General features: G+C 52.2%; 1 protein-coding gene and 1 non-coding gene across 4 annotated transcripts in view; one reads left to right on the top strand and one right to left on the bottom strand.

Annotated features, from left to right (window-relative positions):
- Nucleotides 1–18,287, top strand: part of haus5 (HAUS augmin-like complex, subunit 5) — a 158,042-nt gene that overhangs the window by 17,497 nt on the left and 122,258 nt on the right. For all 3 annotated transcript variants that reach the window (XR_010016715.1, XM_063038908.1, XM_063038909.1), the window contains exons 9-14: nucleotides 49–134; nucleotides 1,371–1,428; nucleotides 3,670–3,797; nucleotides 10,905–10,983; nucleotides 14,738–14,895; nucleotides 16,761–16,923. Coding sequence is in view for 2 of the 3 variants with exons in the window: in XM_063038908.1 (XP_062894978.1) it covers nucleotides 49–134; nucleotides 1,371–1,428; nucleotides 3,670–3,797; nucleotides 10,905–10,983; nucleotides 14,738–14,895; nucleotides 16,761–16,923 (672 nt within the window). In the remaining variant the exon portion in view is untranslated. The remainder of the gene's footprint in view (nucleotides 1–48; nucleotides 135–1,370; nucleotides 1,429–3,669; nucleotides 3,798–10,904; nucleotides 10,984–14,737; nucleotides 14,896–16,760; nucleotides 16,924–18,287) is intronic.
- On the bottom strand, nucleotides 10,323–10,436 carry LOC134341165 (U5 spliceosomal RNA). Its single transcript, XR_010016719.1, has one exon. It is a non-coding gene; the product is annotated as a U5 spliceosomal RNA (small nuclear RNA).

Below are 18,287 nucleotides of genomic sequence, written 5' to 3'. Positions count from 1 at the left end.
CCCTCCTCCGTCCATCCCACCCACTCCGTTTCTCCCAACAACCTTCAGCAAGACCTGCGGGCAGCGTGCCACAGCCGGTTCCAGTACCTCAAGTCGCTGTACGATGAGAAGAGCAGATCGCCAGACAGTTGCAGGTAAAGAAAGTGCCCATCCTCAGTTTGTAAGGGGTCACAGTGATGGGGAGGGGTATAGGGACTGGAGGAGTTCACAGATGGGGTGAGGTATAGGGGCTGGAGGGGGTTCATAGAGATGGGGTGAGGTAAGGTATAGGGACTGGAGGGGTTCACTGAGATGGGGTGAGGTATAGGGACCGGATGGGTTCACAGAGATGGGGTGAGGTATAGGGACCGGATGGGTTCATAGAGATGGGGTGAGGTAAGGTATAGGGACTGGAGGGGTTCACTGAGATGGGGTGAGGTATAGGGACTGGAGGGGTTCACTGAGATGGGGTGAGGTATAGGGACTGGAGGGGTTCACTGAGATGGGGTGAGGTATAGGGACTGGAAGGGTTCACTGAGATGGGGTGAGGTATAGGGACTGGAGGGGTTCACTGAGATGGGGTGAGGTATAGGGACTGGAGGGGTTCACTGAGATGGGGTGAGGTATAGGGACTGGAAGGGTTCACTGAGATGGGGTGAGGTATAGGGGCTGGAGGGGGTTCATAGAGATGGGGTGAGGTATAGGGACTGGAGGGGTTCACAGAGACGGGGTGAGGTATAGGGACTGGAGGGGTTCACAGAGACGGGGTGAGGTATAGGGACTAGAGGGGTTCACTGAGATGGGGTGAGGTATAGGGACTGGAGGAGTTCACAGACGGGGTGAGGTATAGGGACTGGAGGGGTTCACAGAGATGGGGTGAGGTATAGGGACTGAAGGGAGTTCACAGAGACGGGGTGAGGTATAGGGACTGGAGGAGTTCACAGATGGGGTGAGGTATGGGGACTGAAGGGGGTTCATAGAGACGGGGTGAGGTATAGGGGCTGGAGGGGTTCACAGAGACAGGGGAGGGTATAGGGGCCGGAGAGTGTCATTGAGACAGGAAGGGTGCAGGACCGGGGGGGGGGGGTGGTCACAGAGATGGGGAGGTGTGTAGGAATCGGAGGGGATCACAAGGGCAGCTGGTGTGGGTCACAGACTTGAGCTGGGTGATGTAGGGACAAGGAGGGGTCACAAAGACAGGGTAGGGTTTAGGGGCCATTGGGGAGGGGTATGGTAGCTGAAGGGAGTCACATTGGTGGGGAGGGGTGTAAGGACTGGATGGGATTATACAACCAGGGAAGAAAAGGTTGATAAAGTTTTGAGCACTTGTGTGAGTCATTGCACAACACCTTTGATTCCTGAGGATTTATTCATTCTGCTCCTGCAATCAGAGACGGAGATTCGAACAATCGGAGTTCCATCTATCAGCAATGGTTAAGTCAAGTAGAGGTGAGTAGTGACCCTCACTGAGGCACAGGTCCTGCACTCTGTCTCATGCACGCTGACACTCAATCACGTGCTTCTCCTGATGTTTGCTCAATATTGTGAGAGTCTCTGCTTCCTCCTTCCCATCTGGGAATGCATTCCAGAGCGCAATCCCACTCTGTGTGGAAAAGTTCCCCCTCAGGTCCCCTCCTCCTTGCCCTAATCTCTTTAGTTTTAGAAACGGTCGTGGGGATTTGATCTGTTCTTCCTATCATTCGCTAGACTTCCAATTGCCATCCCACCCCCCCTTCAGCCCCCTCTCCTGTGTCTCCTCGTAATCAAAGTACTTCATCCCAAGCAATGTCCTGGGGAACGTCTTCTTGAGTGCTGTCACCCCCTTCCTACAGTGTGATGTCCAGAAATGCACACCATACCCCAGACCGGTGTTGTATGGTTATAGTCATACAACCCTGAAGCAGGAGCTTTGACCTGATCAGTCCTTGCCAACGCAGATTCCCACTTAAGATGCTCACGTGTGCTATTTTGTTTTGGCCGATATTCCTCTGAACCTTTGCTACCTATGTCCCTGTCCAAGTGTGTCTTAAATGTTGTTACAGTGCTCCAGCTGTTCTTCTGGCAGCTCGTTCCATTCGCCTTCCACCCTCCGGATGGAAAAAGTTGCTCCTCGGCTTCCTACCAAACCTTTTCTCTCTCTCTCTCTCTTTAAATCTATTCCCCAACCCTAGGAAAAAGACTGCTTGCATTCACCCCATTTATTCCCATGTGACTTTATGCACCTCTGTAAGGTCACCCCTCATTCTCCCCTGCACCAGCCAACCTCTCCCATCCTCTCTTCATAACTCAGTTCCTCAAGTCCTGGCAACGTCCTCATAAATCTTCTCTGCACTCTTTCCAGCTTCATGCAAACAAAATTGAACAAAATACTCCACGTGCAGCCTCACCAAAGTCGCGCACAAGTGCAACATAATGTCTGAGCAACTGTATTCATTGCCCTGATAGATGAAGGCCACCGTGTGAAATGCTGCTTTCACAACCCTGTATAGCTGTGACTCCACTTTCAGGGAACCATGTACCTGCATTCCTAGATCCCTCTATTCTACAACGCTCCCAAGGGTCCTACAGTTCACTGGGAAAGTAATACATTCACTGGGCTTCCCAAAATGGGATGCCTTGTGCTGATCCATTCACCGTTCCTCGGCCCGCTTACCCAGCTGATTGAGATCCCCCCGACAATCATCTTCACTATCTATAACCCCCTGACTGGATAAAATGAAGGGGGTGCGTGGTGGTTAGCATGACTCTGTTACAGCTCAGGGAGTTCTGGAGCTCAGAGTTTAATTCTGACACTGTTGGTAAGGAGTTTGTATGTTCTCCCCATGAACTATGTGGGTTTCCTTTGGGTTCTTTAGTTTCCTCCCACGGTGTAAGGGCGTATTGGTTAGTAGGTTAATTGGTCATTGTAAATAGTCCTGTGGTTAGGCTGGGGTTAAATAGGTGGGGTGCCAGACACTGCAGCTTGTTAAGCCAGAAGGACCTGTTCCTCATTATATCTCCAAATATAATAATAATAGGCATCCGTTATTCTCGTGAGACCATGGATTTACGCCTTGGAAAGTTTCCAGGGCGCAGGCCTGGGCAAGGTTGTATGGAAGACCAGCAGTTGCCCATGCTGCAAGTCTCCCCTCTCCATGCCACCGATGTTGTCCAAGGGAAGGGCATTAGGACCCATACAGCTTGGCACCGGTGTCGTTGCAGAGCAATGTGTGATTAAGTGCCTTGTTCAAGGGCACAACACGCTGCCTCAGCCAAGGCTTGAACTAGCGACCTTCAGATCACTGGACGATCGCCTTAACCACTTGGCCACGTGCCATCGCCATCTCCATCTCCAAATTAATAGAATAGAAATTATGGCTACCATTGCTCTGCTGAATCAGTGTTTCCCTATCTATTTATTGGTTTATTATTGTCTTGTACAGTAGTGCTGCGAACAACTTGTCTTGCATACACTTCACACAGATCAAATCATTACACAGCTCATTGAGGTTGAACAAGGTTAAGCAATAACAATGCTGAATGAAGTCTAGCAGTTACAAAGAAAGTGCAGTGAAGGCAGAAGATAAGGTGCAAGGGTCTTCTGAGCTCAGGAGGCCATCTTATCGTACTAATTCAGTAGTCTTAATAACAGAGGGTAATTCTGTTCCCAAAATTTCTGCTTTCTTTGTGTTTTTTTTCCCCGTTTAATAGAGAGCGATAGCCGCTCATCCACCGAAGCATATCCTGGCAGCGTTGGAAAGTCTTGCTGCAGAGAACGAAGAGGAACTTCTTGAGCTCTGGTCCAAGGTTAATGTGGCAAGGGACCTGGAAGAACTGAGGCAAGTCACCTATTACTGCCCCAGGAGTGTGTGATGGTACGGTGTGGAGGGAGTTTCACTTTGTGTCTGACCCTGGGAGTGTGTGATGGGACAGTGTGGAGGGAGCTGTACTCTGTGTCTGACCCTTTTTTTTTTCTTTATTACAAATGTCGGTGCTATACAATATTTACAAACCCAGTGACTAACATATTTACTACACTACAAACAGACAATACATCTTAAACCAATATATTGCCATCCTCATCAATGATGGCATTTACACCCCGCGGAGCCCAACGGTCCCGGAACACCTCTACGGTCGCCGTGGACTCTGCGTATTCCTTTTCAATGTTCACCCGGGCACGAACATACCCCCTAAACATAGCCAGGCAGTCCGCCCGGGGAGAACCTCCTGCCACCCTTTTCCAGGAGCCACGGATGGCAATTTTCGCCAGCCCCAGGAGCAAGTTGACAAGGACATCCTCATCCCTCTGTGCCCCCCTCCTTACTGGATGACCATATATAAATAGGGTGGGACTGAAATGCAACCAGAAGGCGAGAAGCAGCCCACGCAAAAACGCGAAAAGGGGCTGCAGCCTCACACACTCCACGTACATGTGGTACACGGTCTCCTCCAGCCCGCAGAAGTGACACGCGGCTGGGAGATCCGTGTACAGACTAAAGAACTTATTGCAGGGCACCGCTTTATGCAGCACCCTCCAGCCGAGATCCCCAAGGTGCATGGGGAGGACTCCCTTGTAAAGGGACTTCCATTGGGGACCCCCCTCACCTCCAGGTGGAAAGACCGACTGCCATGGCGTGTCGGGACGGTGGACAAAGGCTAGGAAGTGGAGGGTGTGGAGCAGCAGCCCATAAAGGTACCTCCTGCCTGCATCCCTGAATGGGATTGTGGGTGTCGATGAAAGACGGCTCAAGTTGTGTGGATTCGTCTCTCGGGTAAGGCTGCGGGGCCTGGGCCCGACGAGCAGCTCAGCTTGAGTCGATCCACACACCTGAGCCGCACCGACATCCGCTGAGGCAGGGCAAGGGTCGGCCAGGACCCCGCCCTCTGCCAGAGGAGGGGATTCCCGGCCTGAGGCAACCATGTTCCAGACTCTCAGTAGGTCCTGATAGAAGCCGGGCAGCCTCTGCAAAGCAGCACGGCTGACGCCTGCCGGTGGTAGCTGCATATCTTCGTGAAGGCAGCAGCCCCTCCGGAGGAAGAAAGTCGCCAACACGTGCCACCTGGGAGGGTGCTCGGCGTACAGGAATCTCTGCAGAGTCCTGAGGCGGAGAGCCGCCAGTCGTGTGCGTACACACACCAGCGACTGTCCGCCCTCTCCTACTGGGAGACTCAGAACCGCTGCAGAGACCCAGTGTTTCCTGTTTCCCCAGAAGAAGTCCACCAGCTTCCTCTGCATTCTCGCAACAAAAGGGGCAGGGGGGGCCAAGGTGACCATCCGGTACCACAACATGGAGGCCACCAGCTGGTTTATGACCACCACCCTGCCTCGATAGGAAAGCACCCTGAGAAGGCCTGACCAGCGCCCTAGCCGGGCCATGACCTTTGTCTCCAGGTCCTGCCAGTTCGCCAGCCAGGTCTCCCCAGAAGGACTCAGGTAGACTCCCAGATAGAGAAGACGTCTGGTGCTCCACTCAAAAGCTCTCATCTCCTCCGGCAGGGAGTCCACCTGCCACTGGCCTACTAAGAGTCCGGAACATTTCGCCCAGTTGATCCTGCCGGAGGATGCCGCCGAGAAAACATCTTGGCACTCGCGCATCCTCCGCAGGTCACAGGGGTCTGTCATCATGAGGAGCACATCATCGGCGTAGGCCGAGAGGACGACCCTCATGTCCGGTTCGCACAGAACCAAACCTGTCAGCCTTCGCCGACGAAGGCCGAGGAATGGCTCGACACAGATCGCATACAGTTGACCGGACATGGGGCACCCTTGACGCACTCCTCTTCGGAAGTGGATAGGTCCTGTCAGTGATCCGTTGATCTTAACTAGGCACTCTGCGGCAGAGTACAGGAGCCGAACTCGGGCCACAAAGTGTGGTCCGAGCCCAAAAGCCTGCAGGGTGCCCAGCAGGAAACTGTGGTCCACCCGGTCAAACGCCTTCTCCTGGTCAAGAGAAAGAAACGCTGCCGGGGTCCCAGTCTCCTGGAGCAGGTGGATCAGGTCCCGTACTAGGTGGACATTGTCCTGGATGGAGCGGCCCGGGACCGTGTAAGATTGGTCAGGATGGACCACCTGTCCAATTACCGAACCCAGACGGTTGGCCATTGCCCGGGCGAAGATCTTGTAGTCCGCGCACAAGAGGGAGACCGGCCGCCAGTTCTTTAGCAGGCGGAGGTCTCCCTTCTTGGGCAGTAGGACCACAACAGCTCTTCGCCATGAGAGGGGCATTTCTCCGGTGGCTAGGCTCTCCCCTAGGACAAGGCTGTAATCAGCCCCCAGGACATCCCAAAAAGCCTGATAAAACTCAACACTCAGTCCATCCAAACCAGGGGACTTGCCCCTCCGGAGTTGCCGTAGGGCAGTGGACAGCTCCTCCCGAGTCAGAGGGGCATCCAGACGCACTGCATCCTCTGGACTGACCTTAGGCAAATCCTTCCAGACCTCATTGCACGCCTCCGCATTTGACGGATCAGGCGAGAATAAGGACCGATAGAATGAACGGACCTCGTTGTTAATTCCATCAGGGTCCGTGATGGAGGAGCCATCGGCAGCCAGCAATTCCACTAGCTGCTTTTGATCTCCCCGCCACCTCTCCAACGAGTAGAAGAAGGTTGAGCCACGGTCCAAATCCTGCAGCATTTGGATCCGTGACCTCACGTACGCACCTCGGGGCTGCTGAAGCTGCAAGTCCCTTAGTGCGTCCTTCTTCTCCTGGTATTCCTGCCACAGCTGCTGGTCTCCAGTGGTCGGACCGAGGCGGGACTCCAGGTCAAGCAACGCTCTCTCAAGCCGCTCAATCTCAGAGCCCCGCCCTTTGGTCGACCCCCTAGTGTACTCCCGACATAAAAACCGGATGTGGGCTTTGCCCACATCCCACCATAGCCGTAGGGAGCAGAACTCTCTCCGCCTCTCCTTCCAGGAGACCCAGAACGCTCGGAACGAATCCCGGAAACGGCTGTCCTCCAGCAGCCGGTTGTTAAAATGCCAATACCCGGATCCCACCCGAGGGTGTAGTGGAATAAATTCCGTCCACACAAGGTGATGATCCGAGCACGACACTGGCCGCATGGAGGACGCCGACACGCGGGAGGCGTAGGCCCGAGAGATGTAAATGCGGTCTATCCTGGAACCTCCTTCTCTAGACCTTCTCGAGAAGGCGCTAGAGTTGGGGTGAAAATTCCGCCAGCTGTCCACCAAGTCAAAGGAGCCGACTAGCTCCTTTAACTTTTTTGCTGATGCTGGGTCGCGTTGGAGGCCCGAACGGTCCTCCGCCTCGAGGGTACAATTGAAATCTCCCCCGAGGATGACGCAGTCCCCAGGATCGATGGAGCTCAGCAGGGTGGACAGCTGACAGAATAGGCACGTCTGCATCACACCGCGCCTGGGAGCGTACACATTGATAAAATGCAATGGTACGCCATCCAGGCGCACAACCAGGTGGAGCAGACGGCCGGGCACAACGTCTTGGACCCTTTCAATTACTGGCTGGAAGATCGGGGCCAACAGGATCGCCACCCCGCTAGAAATGGAGCTGAGGTGGCTCATGTAGACCCCGCCCTGCCACTCCAGGAGCCAAGCAGACTCGTCCCCAGGGATGGTATGGGTTTCCTGCAGGAAACTCACCGTATACCGCCCATCCCTGAGGACTGAGAGATTGTTATGCCTGCGAAGAGGACCCCTGCTGCCGTTTACATTGAGACTAGCTATGGTAAGCTTCATGGCGGGAGCACACTAGGTCTCAGCAGCTACGCCCATTTCGGTGAGAGCGGAGGCGCCTTCCACCACACTGTCCGGAAAGAAAGCAAGGATACCTTTTGCTTTCCGGGCTCGAGCGGTACCAGCAACACCCTGTGACCCACCATCCCCCGTAGGAGCGAGGCTGCTTCTCCCTCTGATGTCCCTTACTAGGTCATCCAGGAAAGATTTTAGTTGCCGTCTGTCGTTCCCCACCACCGCATTCCTCTTTCCCTTTCCCTTTCGTCTGAGGATGACTCGCAGGGACCTCACCAGCCTCGGCATGCTGGGCCAGCGAAGCGAGGCTAGCTGTGGCCGGTGCTTGGCACCCTCAGAGGTGAGAATGAAATGCTTAATTTCCTCTACAGGTATCAATGGGGATTTCTCAGGAGGGGTGAGGATGTCCATTGTTTCACTATCGAAAGAGTCCCCCTCCAACCCGTCACTGCAGACAGAATCCCCATCGGCCTCCCCGCATGTTCCAATAGATGGCTGCGCCTGCGACCCACACCGCGCAGCGGGCACCTCGCTCTTACCTGCCCGCTCCACCGTCGCATCAGCCTCATCCACATTTGCGACAGTGGAGAGACAATCCCCAGGGACTCCCTGCAAGTCATTTATTGCTGGGGTCGATGTGCACAGAATATCGTCCTCCCTAGGGGGCAGGCATAGAGGGGAACCCGGCACCTTTGGTCCAAGGGATTCATAAGCCGCCTGGTGCTGAGAATGAGAGAGCTTTGCCTCGTCTCCTCTTACACTATTCGGTACACTGGCCTCCAGAGAGGCGCTGACTTGTAGGTCCTGGGTGGAGGCCTCCAGGGCTGCCTCATTTGTGCAAACAGGCCTATCACAAGCTTTTTGCACAACCACACCATCTACCCCAGGACTGGTGGCTACATCTGAGGACTCAGGTTTAGAACCAACCCCTACCCGGATTCCCACCCCTTCCTGGGACTCCCCCGCATCTACATCCCCTGCCCTCTTGCGGGAACGTTCCCTTCTCCTCTTCACGCTGGAGGAGCACACAGGTGCAGGCTTCACCGATGGGGCGGCGCCTTCTGTTTCCATCGCCCCGTCTGCTTGCGCACCTCCCCGAGCCCCACGCTCCACTTCAGACGAAATGGGTGTGAGCTCTGCGGCCTCAAAGGCCCGCTTCTTACTATGTTTGGATTTCCCCTTTGCCTTCTTACTCCGCACAGACTCCACCCCGTCCCCCACCTGAACTACAGGGAGAGGAGCAGGGACCGACCCAACCGTAGAAGTAGGGACAGGGGTAGGGGTAGGGGCAGGGTGAGGGGCTGGGGCAGGGTCAGATGCAGATGCAGGCGCACGCGCAGGAGTAGGATCAGGGGCAGAGGTAGCTGCGGCACTGGTGCCCGAAGTGGGCTCCCTCGGGTTCCGGGCGGCAGGACAGTCCCTCCGAAAGTGCCCCACCTCCCTGCACGCATGGCACCGTGGGCGCTCGGAGCTCCAGTACACCTGATAATCTACTCCCTCGTGCCGGACAGTAAAGCGGCCCTCAACATCGTCCTCCCTTTCCAGCTGCATGAAAACCTGACGCCGGAAAGAGATTACGGTGCGGAGGGTGCGTCTCTTAAATTTGTGTCGGATGGCAGTAATCTCCGACCTTACTTGCCCTAAACGGGCCAGTGGGGGAAGCAAGTCCTCATTTGGAATGAAAGGCTTAACATGCCCAAGCACGATACGTTGCGTGGGGGCCGTCACCAGCTCCATAGGTAAAAAGATGTTGTCCACCGTGACTCCCCTGCTTAGGGCCCGGTGCACTAGCTCTTCATTCACCAGATAGAACACCGCCTTTCCGAACTCCTTCTCGGTGGCCAGAATACCACCTTTCCCCACAAGGTCCTCCATTGCCTCCGTACACTTTTCTAGTGTCATTCCAGGGCGCAAAATACATTGCACCCCACGTTCCACCTTCACCGACCGAAACAGGGCGTTGTCCGAGGCCGGGGAGGCAGCCGCCCTTGCGTAACTCCCCGAAGGCCCGCGACTCCCTGGAGACCGGTCCGGCATGCTGGCGCTCTTTCCAGTCCGAGAATTTTGCGGCGGTGCCAGTTAGAAGTCCTGGAGCGAGTCGAATAACTGGCCGGGAAAGTTTGCAGTCGACAGTTCCTCGCTGGCTCGGCGCCAGGAAAGGCTCCGTCGGACTTGCAGAGACCCAGGCCGGGAGAGGCCGAAACGTCCTTCCAGATGCTCCGGCACCGGCACCGACACCGGACGAAAAATCAGGAAAACAATGGAGGAGGAACGTTGCCCCGATGTCAATGGGGGGAAAACGACGGCGTTTGCCTCCGGTTTTGGAGCGAACCGGCTTACTGGCGAGTTGCCAGCGGCCGCAGCTGGGAGCTACGCAGTAAGCAGCCGCCAACAAACCCAGTCCAAACCGGCAGCAAAAACTCCACACCGAGCTTCCACGCCAACGCCGTCACTCACTCAGTTGTCCAAGAGACTTTTAGAGCCACCTCCAAAGTATTCCACGAACTTTATCCAGTAGTTTTCCTTCGATTTCTCCCAGCTCAGTCAGCACAGCTCCTCTCTGTGTCTGACCCCGGGAGTGTGTGAGGGGACAGTGTGGAGGGAGATTCACTCTGTGTCTAGTTTTTTTTTCAGCCCTACCGAAGCAGGGCAACAAAAAATTGTCTGAGACTCTGAGTGTTCCTCTCCACGGAAATCTTTAGTAAAAGGCGAAAGATTTATACGATCTGAAGAGAAACCAGAGTATGTGTCTGACCCTGGGAGTGTCTGATGGGACGGTGTAGAGGGAGCTTCACGCTGTGTCTGACCCTGGGAGTGTGTGATGGGGCAGTGTGGCGCGAGCTTCACGCTGTGTCTGACCCCGGGAGTGTGTGATGGGACGGTGTAGAGGGAGTTTCACGCTGTGTCTGACCCTGGGAGTGTGTGATGGGGCAGTGTGGCGCGAGCTTCACGCTGTGTCTGACCCCGGGAGTGTGTGATAAGACAGTGCAGAGGGAGCTTCACACTGTGTCTGACCCTGGGAGTGTCTGATGGGACGGTGTAGAGGGAGCTTCACGCTGTGTCTGACCCCGGGAGTGTGTGATGGGACGATTCTGAGGGAAATTTGCTCTGTGTCTCAAGTCTGTGTATGGGTAGAATGGGTGAATGAGTATGTCTGGCTGAAATGAAACTTGAATGAAACCATGGTAACCTGGACACTCCCTTCTTCCTGCAGGTTTTCCTACTCAAGTTCTCATCTGCAGGACGTTTCAGAAGCCCCTCCGGTGCTGCGATCTGTCAAGTCCTTGCTCCAGGTAGCTTTACCTGACACTTGTCCTACTTTATGTGACGGTGGAAGGGGTTATGGTTCTGGAGGTAGTGGAGATGTGGATTCACAGAGGCATACAGCATAAAAACAGGCTCTTTGGCCCACTCACACCAATCCTATTCTCCTGCACTTGGTCCATACCCCTGTCCTGATGCTTCATCAGTGTGGTGAGAGTCTCTGCCTCCCTCAAGCCCTCAGGCAGGTAGAATTTGTCCTTGAGCCTGGTGATACATTCTTTCAGGTGTTTGAATCTTCTGCATGATAGGAGGGGGTGAAGAGAGAATGTTGGGCGGGGGGGGGGTCTTTGATTATGTTGGCTGCTTTATAGAGCAGTGAGAAGTGTAGACAGAGTCCACGCAGTGGAGTCCGGTTTCTGTGATATACTGAGCTGTGTCCGCAGCTCTCTGCAGTTTCTCACTCCGTATGCTGGAGGACCTCAGCAACTCAGGCAGTCTCTATGGAGGGGGATAAACAGCATGCCCTGTAGGGATGTCACCAAGCTCAACTTTCTCCAACTAATTATTATGAGACCATGGATTTGCGCCTTGGAAGGTTTCCAGGGCGCAGGCCTGGGCAAGGTTGTATGGAAGACCGGCAGTTGCCCATGCTGCAAGTCTCCGCTCTCCACGCCACCGATGTTGTCCAAGGGAAGGGCACTAGGGCCGATACAGCTTGGCACCAGTGTCGTCACAGAGCAATGTGTGGTTAAGTGCCTTGCTCAAGGATACAACACGCTGCCTCAGCTGAGGCTTGAACTAGCGACCTTCAGATCACTAGACCGTCACCTTAACCACTTGGCCACGTGCCAAACTAATTAAACTAGAAATTCATTTTCTGTTTCTTCTGTTGTGGGCAAACATATGCAGTGTATAAATGCCATGAAAGTTGAGGGAAATATAGTCTGAGGTAGGGATTTTATGTTGGTTCAAGAACCTGATGGCGGTGGGGAAGGAGCTGTTATTGAAGCTTGGGGTGTGGGTCTTTAGGCTCCTGTACCTCCTACCTGATGGCATCACTGAGAAGAGGGCATGACATGGAAGGCAGGAGTCCCTGATGGTGGATGTCATCTTGAGACATCACCTTTTGTAGATCTTCCTTTGGTAGCGAGAGCTGTACCTATGATAGAACTGGCTGAGACCCACCGCACACTGTAGCCTCTTGTGTCCCTGTGTGTTGGAGTTCCCGTACCAGGCTGTGATGCAACTAGTCAGCATGCTCTCTACTGTACATTTGTGGAGGTTTGATAGTTTTAAATGACATGCTGAATCTCCTTAAACTTCTAAGAACATCGAACTGCTGGTGTGCCGCCTTCATGGTTGCATTTTGAATGGATTCCTTGTACGTTGAAGATGAACTTTTGATCTCTCAGTGCTAAATGTTGGGTCTAGGACTGGTTTTCCGAGATGTTCCTTATTTGATCTTATTTAGAGATACAGTGCAAAACAGGCCTCACTGCCCAGCAACCCACCTATTCAACGCTAGTCCACTCGGAGGACAATTTACAATAACCAGTTAGCCTGGTGAGTCTTTGGACTGGGAGGAACCCATGCGCTCACGGGAAAGACATACAAACTCCTTACACGCAACTTTGGAATTGAACTTTGAACTCTGGTGCCCCGTGTGTACTCGTGTTGTGCCAACTGCTTCACTACCTTCAATGCCCAGGAACTTGAAGCTGCTTACCCTTTCCACCAGAAATCCTTCAATGCAGACTGGTGCGTGTTCGCCTAACTTCCTCTTCGTGAAGTCCACAAACAATTCCTTATTTTTACTGATATCCAGTGTACGGTTATAGATACAACATCACTCAACCTCTGTTGTGACGGAGGTTTATTATTGTCTTGTGTACCAAGCTACTCTGAAAAACTTGGGTTTGTATGCCATCCATACAGATACTTTAGAAACAAGAGTACTTTTAGTTTGCACAAAGGGAAAACCAATCAGACTGCAGAATTAAGAGAGAAGTGCAGTGCAAAGACCATTCAGGTGATGAGGTAGATTAAGAGATCTTTAACGTACCAGGTATACATTCAGAAGTCTGTTAATGCTGGGATAGAAGCTGCTCTCGAGGCTCATGGTACATACTTCAGGCTTTTGCATCTTCTGCCCGATGAGAGATGGGGGCGGAAGAAGAGAGAACATCCAAGGTGGAAAGGGTCTTTGATTATGCTGGCTGTTTTACTGAGGCAGCGAGAAGCGCAGAGTCCGTGGAGAGGAGGCTGGTTTTCTTGATGTGCTGGGCTGTGTCCGTAACTCTGCAGTTTCCTGCGGTCACAGGTAGAACAGCTGCTGTACCAAGCCACGATGCAGACAGACTGAATGGCTTATATGGTCCAGCTATAAAAATTGGTAAGGGTCAATAGGGATGTGCCAAATTTCTTTAGTCCTTAAGGAAACAAAGGGATTGGTCCCTTGGCCGTGACATCTACACAGGTGGACCAGGGCGGGCTACTGGTACTGCTGTTTCTAGCAAACTTGACACTCTGAACCCTCATCCTCCGCACTGTTGATGTAAACAGGAGTGGATACACTGTACCTTCCCCACTTCCTAGACTGACTGTTGCCTTCTGGGAGAGTGCATTTAGAATCGAGCAGTAATCCCGAGTAGTTGCTGCATCAAGTCACGATGCATATGAATGGGTCATTTCTAATTTGTATTGGTGAGTGTGAACAGGGACAACGTCTCTCAGTTGCAGAGGGAATTGTTGGGAGAGGTATTTCGGTCTGGTATGGAAACACTAATGCTTAGGAGTGGAAGGTGGTGAATATAGCCCAGTCCTTCCCATCACTGAGTGCCAGAAGAAATCATCATTTGTCATCAATGACTCCACCCCAAGATCCAGACCATGCCCTCTTCTCACTACTACCATTGGGAAGGAGGTCCCATACCAGCAGGTTCAGGAACAGTTATTAGCCTACAACCATCAGGCTCCTGACTCACCTCAGCTCAATGGATTTCACACCCTATGGGCTTGCTTTCAAGGATCTACAACACATGTTCTCAGTATTGTTTATTTACTTGATTTTATTATTTGCATGATTTGTTGACTCGCACATTAATTGTTTGTTGGTCTTTGCTATGTATATTTTTCACAAGTTCTGCTGTATTTCTTTAATTTTCTGTAAATCCCTGCAAGAAAATCATCTGCAGGTGGTGACATACACTTGGTGCCCACTTTGGGGTGTCACTTGTATGAGTGTATGTTTGTGGTCTTCTGCCGCTGTAGCCCACCCACTTCAAGTTTTAACGTGTTGTGTGTTCAGAGATGCTCTTCTGCACCCCACTGTTGTAACGTGAGGCTATTTGAGTTAGTAATTTTTCTGTCAGCTTGAGTCAGTCTGGCCATTCTCCTCTGAACTCTCATTAAAGAGTCCCCCTTTCCCACAGAACTGCCACTCACTGGATGCTTTTTATTTTTCACATCATTCTCTGTAAACTAGAGACTGTTGTGCATGAAAATCCCAGGAGATTAGTTTCTGAGATACTCAAGCCACCCCATCTGGCACCCACGATAATTCCACAGCCAAAGTCACTTGGATCTCATTTCTTTCCCATTCTGATGTTTGGTCTGAACAACTGAACCTCTTGACCATGTATGCGTGCTTATATGCATTGAGTTGCTGCCATGTGATTGGATGATTAAATATTTGCATAAAGTGACCACTGAGTGTCTGCCTACTTTGATAATAAATTTGCTTCGAACTTTGTGTTATTGCTAACTGGGCTTTTGTCTCTGCAGGAGGGCTGGCGAGATTGTGAGCTTCGAGCCGTGGAGAAGGTCAGGGCGGCAAGGAGGCAGATGCAGCTCAAGTGTCGTCTCCTAACGCTGGACCAGGAGTTCAAGCTGCTGTTGGAGCAGAGATTAGGACACAGCCCGGAGCTGCTGAATGCCAACAGGTCAGGCCTCTGCAGCCCACCCTGTCCCCGTCAGTGGCCTGCCTTGCGCCTTCCCTCAGAGGGCTTCCGGGTGTGCGGAGAGACAAGGGAACCACAAGTTCTAGTGCAGAATTCTGGAGCTCAGGAAAACCAGGCAGCAGGGCAATGGAAAACTCCAAGAGCTTGGAAGCACGGGAATGTCTTGGGGATACCAGGAGGTGTAGGAGGTTGAGAAGGGAAGAACAAGTGCAGGGGCCAGAGGGGGTCACAGAGACCAGGAGGGGTCTGGGTTTGGGTAGAGATTACAGAGAAGGGAGGAGTCTAGGTTTGGGTAGAGATTACAGAGAAGGGAGGAGTCCAGGTTTGGGTAGAGATTACAGAGAAGGGAAGGGTCTAGGGTTGGGTAGAGGTTACAGAGAAGGGAGGTGTATAGGGACCGGGGGGTCATGGAGATGGGGAAGGGGTATAGTAGACAGGGATTTATACAGACAAGGGTTGGTGTAGGAGCCAGGGGTGACAGTGACAAGGAGGGTTGTAGGGACCAGAGAGGACCATGAGATGGGAAAGGGTATAGGAGCTGGGTGGGAAGAGGGTGGAGTGTGCTGTGTGACAGACGGAAAGGAGTGTAAGGGCCAGAGGTAGTCATGGAGACGTGGATTGCGTGGGGGGTTCGAAGAACTGTCCATCACCTGAAGTCTTCCGTTTTGAACACCCATCTCCAAGGAACAGAACCAAACTATCCGGCCTCTCTTGTTCCATACCACAGGTAGCAGGGGGAGTTGTGGGACCACACAATGCTGTCTGCAGTGACATTGGGTGCCAGCGAAGTATGATTCAGCCCTAGGTTCATTCACAAGAAAAACATTAATTGAACATAAATTATGCAGAATTTTTATCTGCCTGTGATTCTCCTATATTTCATTTCACCTGTGCACAGATGTGCATCTGACAATAAACGACTTTGAATCCCACTGGGCATAGAATTATATAGTAATACAACATGGAAGTGGGCCATTCGGCCCAACTGGTTCATGCTGACCATGGCATGGTCTTCACTGTACAGCACCAGCGATTACTGATCGGGCTTCATTTCCCACTGATGTCTGTACAGAGTTTATGTTCTGCCCGTGACCACGTTGGTTTCCTCCGGTTGCTCTGGTTACCTCCCACATACAGGTTAGGGTTTGTAAATTGTCAGCATGCTATGATGACGTCAGAAGCATGGCAACAGTTAAGAGCTGCCCCCCCCCCCCCAGTACATCCTTGCATTGTTGGTTGTTGATGCAAACAGTGCATTGCACTGTATGTTTCGATGTTGCAGTTCAGATGATAAAGCTAATCTTTCATCTCACTCTAATCTCAGATGCCTGCACTTGGCCCATAACCCTCCATGTACCTATCCAAATGTCTCTTTAAGTGCCAGAGCCACTTCCTCTGGCAGCTCGTTCTGGGTCATCACTACCCTCTGTGTAAAGTGCTTACCTCTCAGGTCTCTTTTAAATCTCACCCCTCTTATCCTGTATCTGTGTGCCATCTAGTTTTCTATACAGCAACCCTGGGGAAAGGACAAACTGTCCATCACTGTGGTTAACACCTTCACTACCATGTCTACTTGCACGGCCACTGTCCCAGGTCCCTCTATTCCATAACACTTGTCCACTTGTCAGTGTCCTTCCATTCACTGTACAAGTCCATCCCCCCCACCCCCCCGTCCCCGGTTTGAATGTCCAAACTGAGTCACCTCACGTTGATCCGAGTCAAAATCCATTGCTATTCCTCAGCTCATCTCCCTGTCTCATCTCGATCTTGACCCACGAAGCTGACATGGTTGTTGCTTGTTTAAGTTAACCTTCCTGACTGCCGTGTCTCCTCTCTGACCACTACAGGGAGCTCTTTGATTTGCAACTGGACCTGGTGGAGAGGCAGAGATACTGTCAGGAGCTGGTGGAGCAGGGGCACTTGATCAACAATGCCATTGTTGCCCGAAACAGGGAGATCCAGTCTCTACAGCAGAAGCACAACCGTATCCTCGAGTTCCAGGGGCTGGTGGTAAGATGGGCCTTTCACGCTCCCTCCCCACCTCTCTAGGGAAGTACCCTCTCAATCGAATCCGAATCAGATTTCTTATCACTTCAACTTATTGTTTTGGGACAGCGGTAATGATTGTCTCGTATCCGACGGTGACGCGAAACGTGTGGCAGAGTTTTTAAAGTGGAAAAGCTATTGCACTGGGTCAGTTCCATTCTCTCAACCCCGTGAGTCTGGGTCCATCAGTGCGAATAGTCATCGCAGCTGGGGTCTTCATTGGTTACAGTAGATGACCATGACTTCTGTGCCTCATGAGTTCTGCAGAGCCATCTCCCTGGCCATTGAATCTCACTGCTGAGCTCTTCCGGCCTGCCTGCAGGAGCTGACTTCACAGGCTAGGACAGGCTTCTCACCCAGCCTCCCCCACCTGATTTAGCCTGCCTGATGAAGTGGTACATCAGGGTGTGGCCACTGTCGTATGCAAGCAGTTACTTGGAGTCGCAGGTGAGAGCTGAGTGTCCGGAGGGGACCAAAGCTGAGAGAACTGCCCCGGAATGGACATGACAAACCCCTTCACCAGAGGTGCTACCCTTACACCCAGTGGCAGCGGTATGAAACCTTAAAATTTCCACTGTAACAGAGAACAGCCCCTTCAGCCCAACCAGCCCCATGATCAGTCTGGCCCTTCCTTCCTACACAGCTTGAAACCCTCCATCTACGTGCCCATCTAAGAGCCTCTTAAATGTCCCTACGATATCGGCCTCTACCACCACCCACATGAGTTCCAGGCACCCACTACTCCCTGCTTAATAAAAACCCCTTCCTCTGACATCCTCCCCTAAACTTTCCCCCACTCACCTTAAATGGGTGTCCTCTGGAAATGGCCATTTCCGCCCTGGAGTAAAAGACTGACTGTCCATTCTGTATCTATGCACCTCATCTTGTACACCTCTTATCAGACTCGGGTTCATTATCACCAACGTGTTGAGAAATTTGTTAATTTAGCAGCAGCAGTACAATGCAATGCATAATATAGAAGAAAAAAATAAGTAAATCAATTACAGTATGCATACAGTAAATCATGCAAAAACAGTAATAATATATATTAAAAAAGTGAGGTAGTGTTCACAGGTTCAATGTCCATTTAGGAATCGGATGGCAGAGGGGAAAAAGCTGTTCCTGAATCGCTGAGTGTGTGCCTTCAGGCTTCTGTACCTCCTCCTGATGGTAACAATGTGAAAAAGGCATGCCCTGGGTGCTGGAGGTCCTTAATAATGGATGCTGCCTTTCTAAAGATCCTTGAAGATGTCCTGGGTTCTTTGTAGGCTAGTACCCAAGATAGAGCCAACTAAATTTACAACCCTCTGCATCGTCTTTCAGTCCTG

This window comes from Mobula hypostoma, assembly GCF_963921235.1.
Source record: "Mobula hypostoma chromosome 8 unlocalized genomic scaffold, sMobHyp1.1 SUPER_8_unloc_1, whole genome shotgun sequence".
Taxonomy (NCBI): domain Eukaryota; kingdom Metazoa; phylum Chordata; class Chondrichthyes; order Myliobatiformes; family Myliobatidae; genus Mobula; species Mobula hypostoma.
Note: the sequence above shows the minus strand (reverse complement) of the source record. Positions and strands in the feature narration are given on the sequence as shown.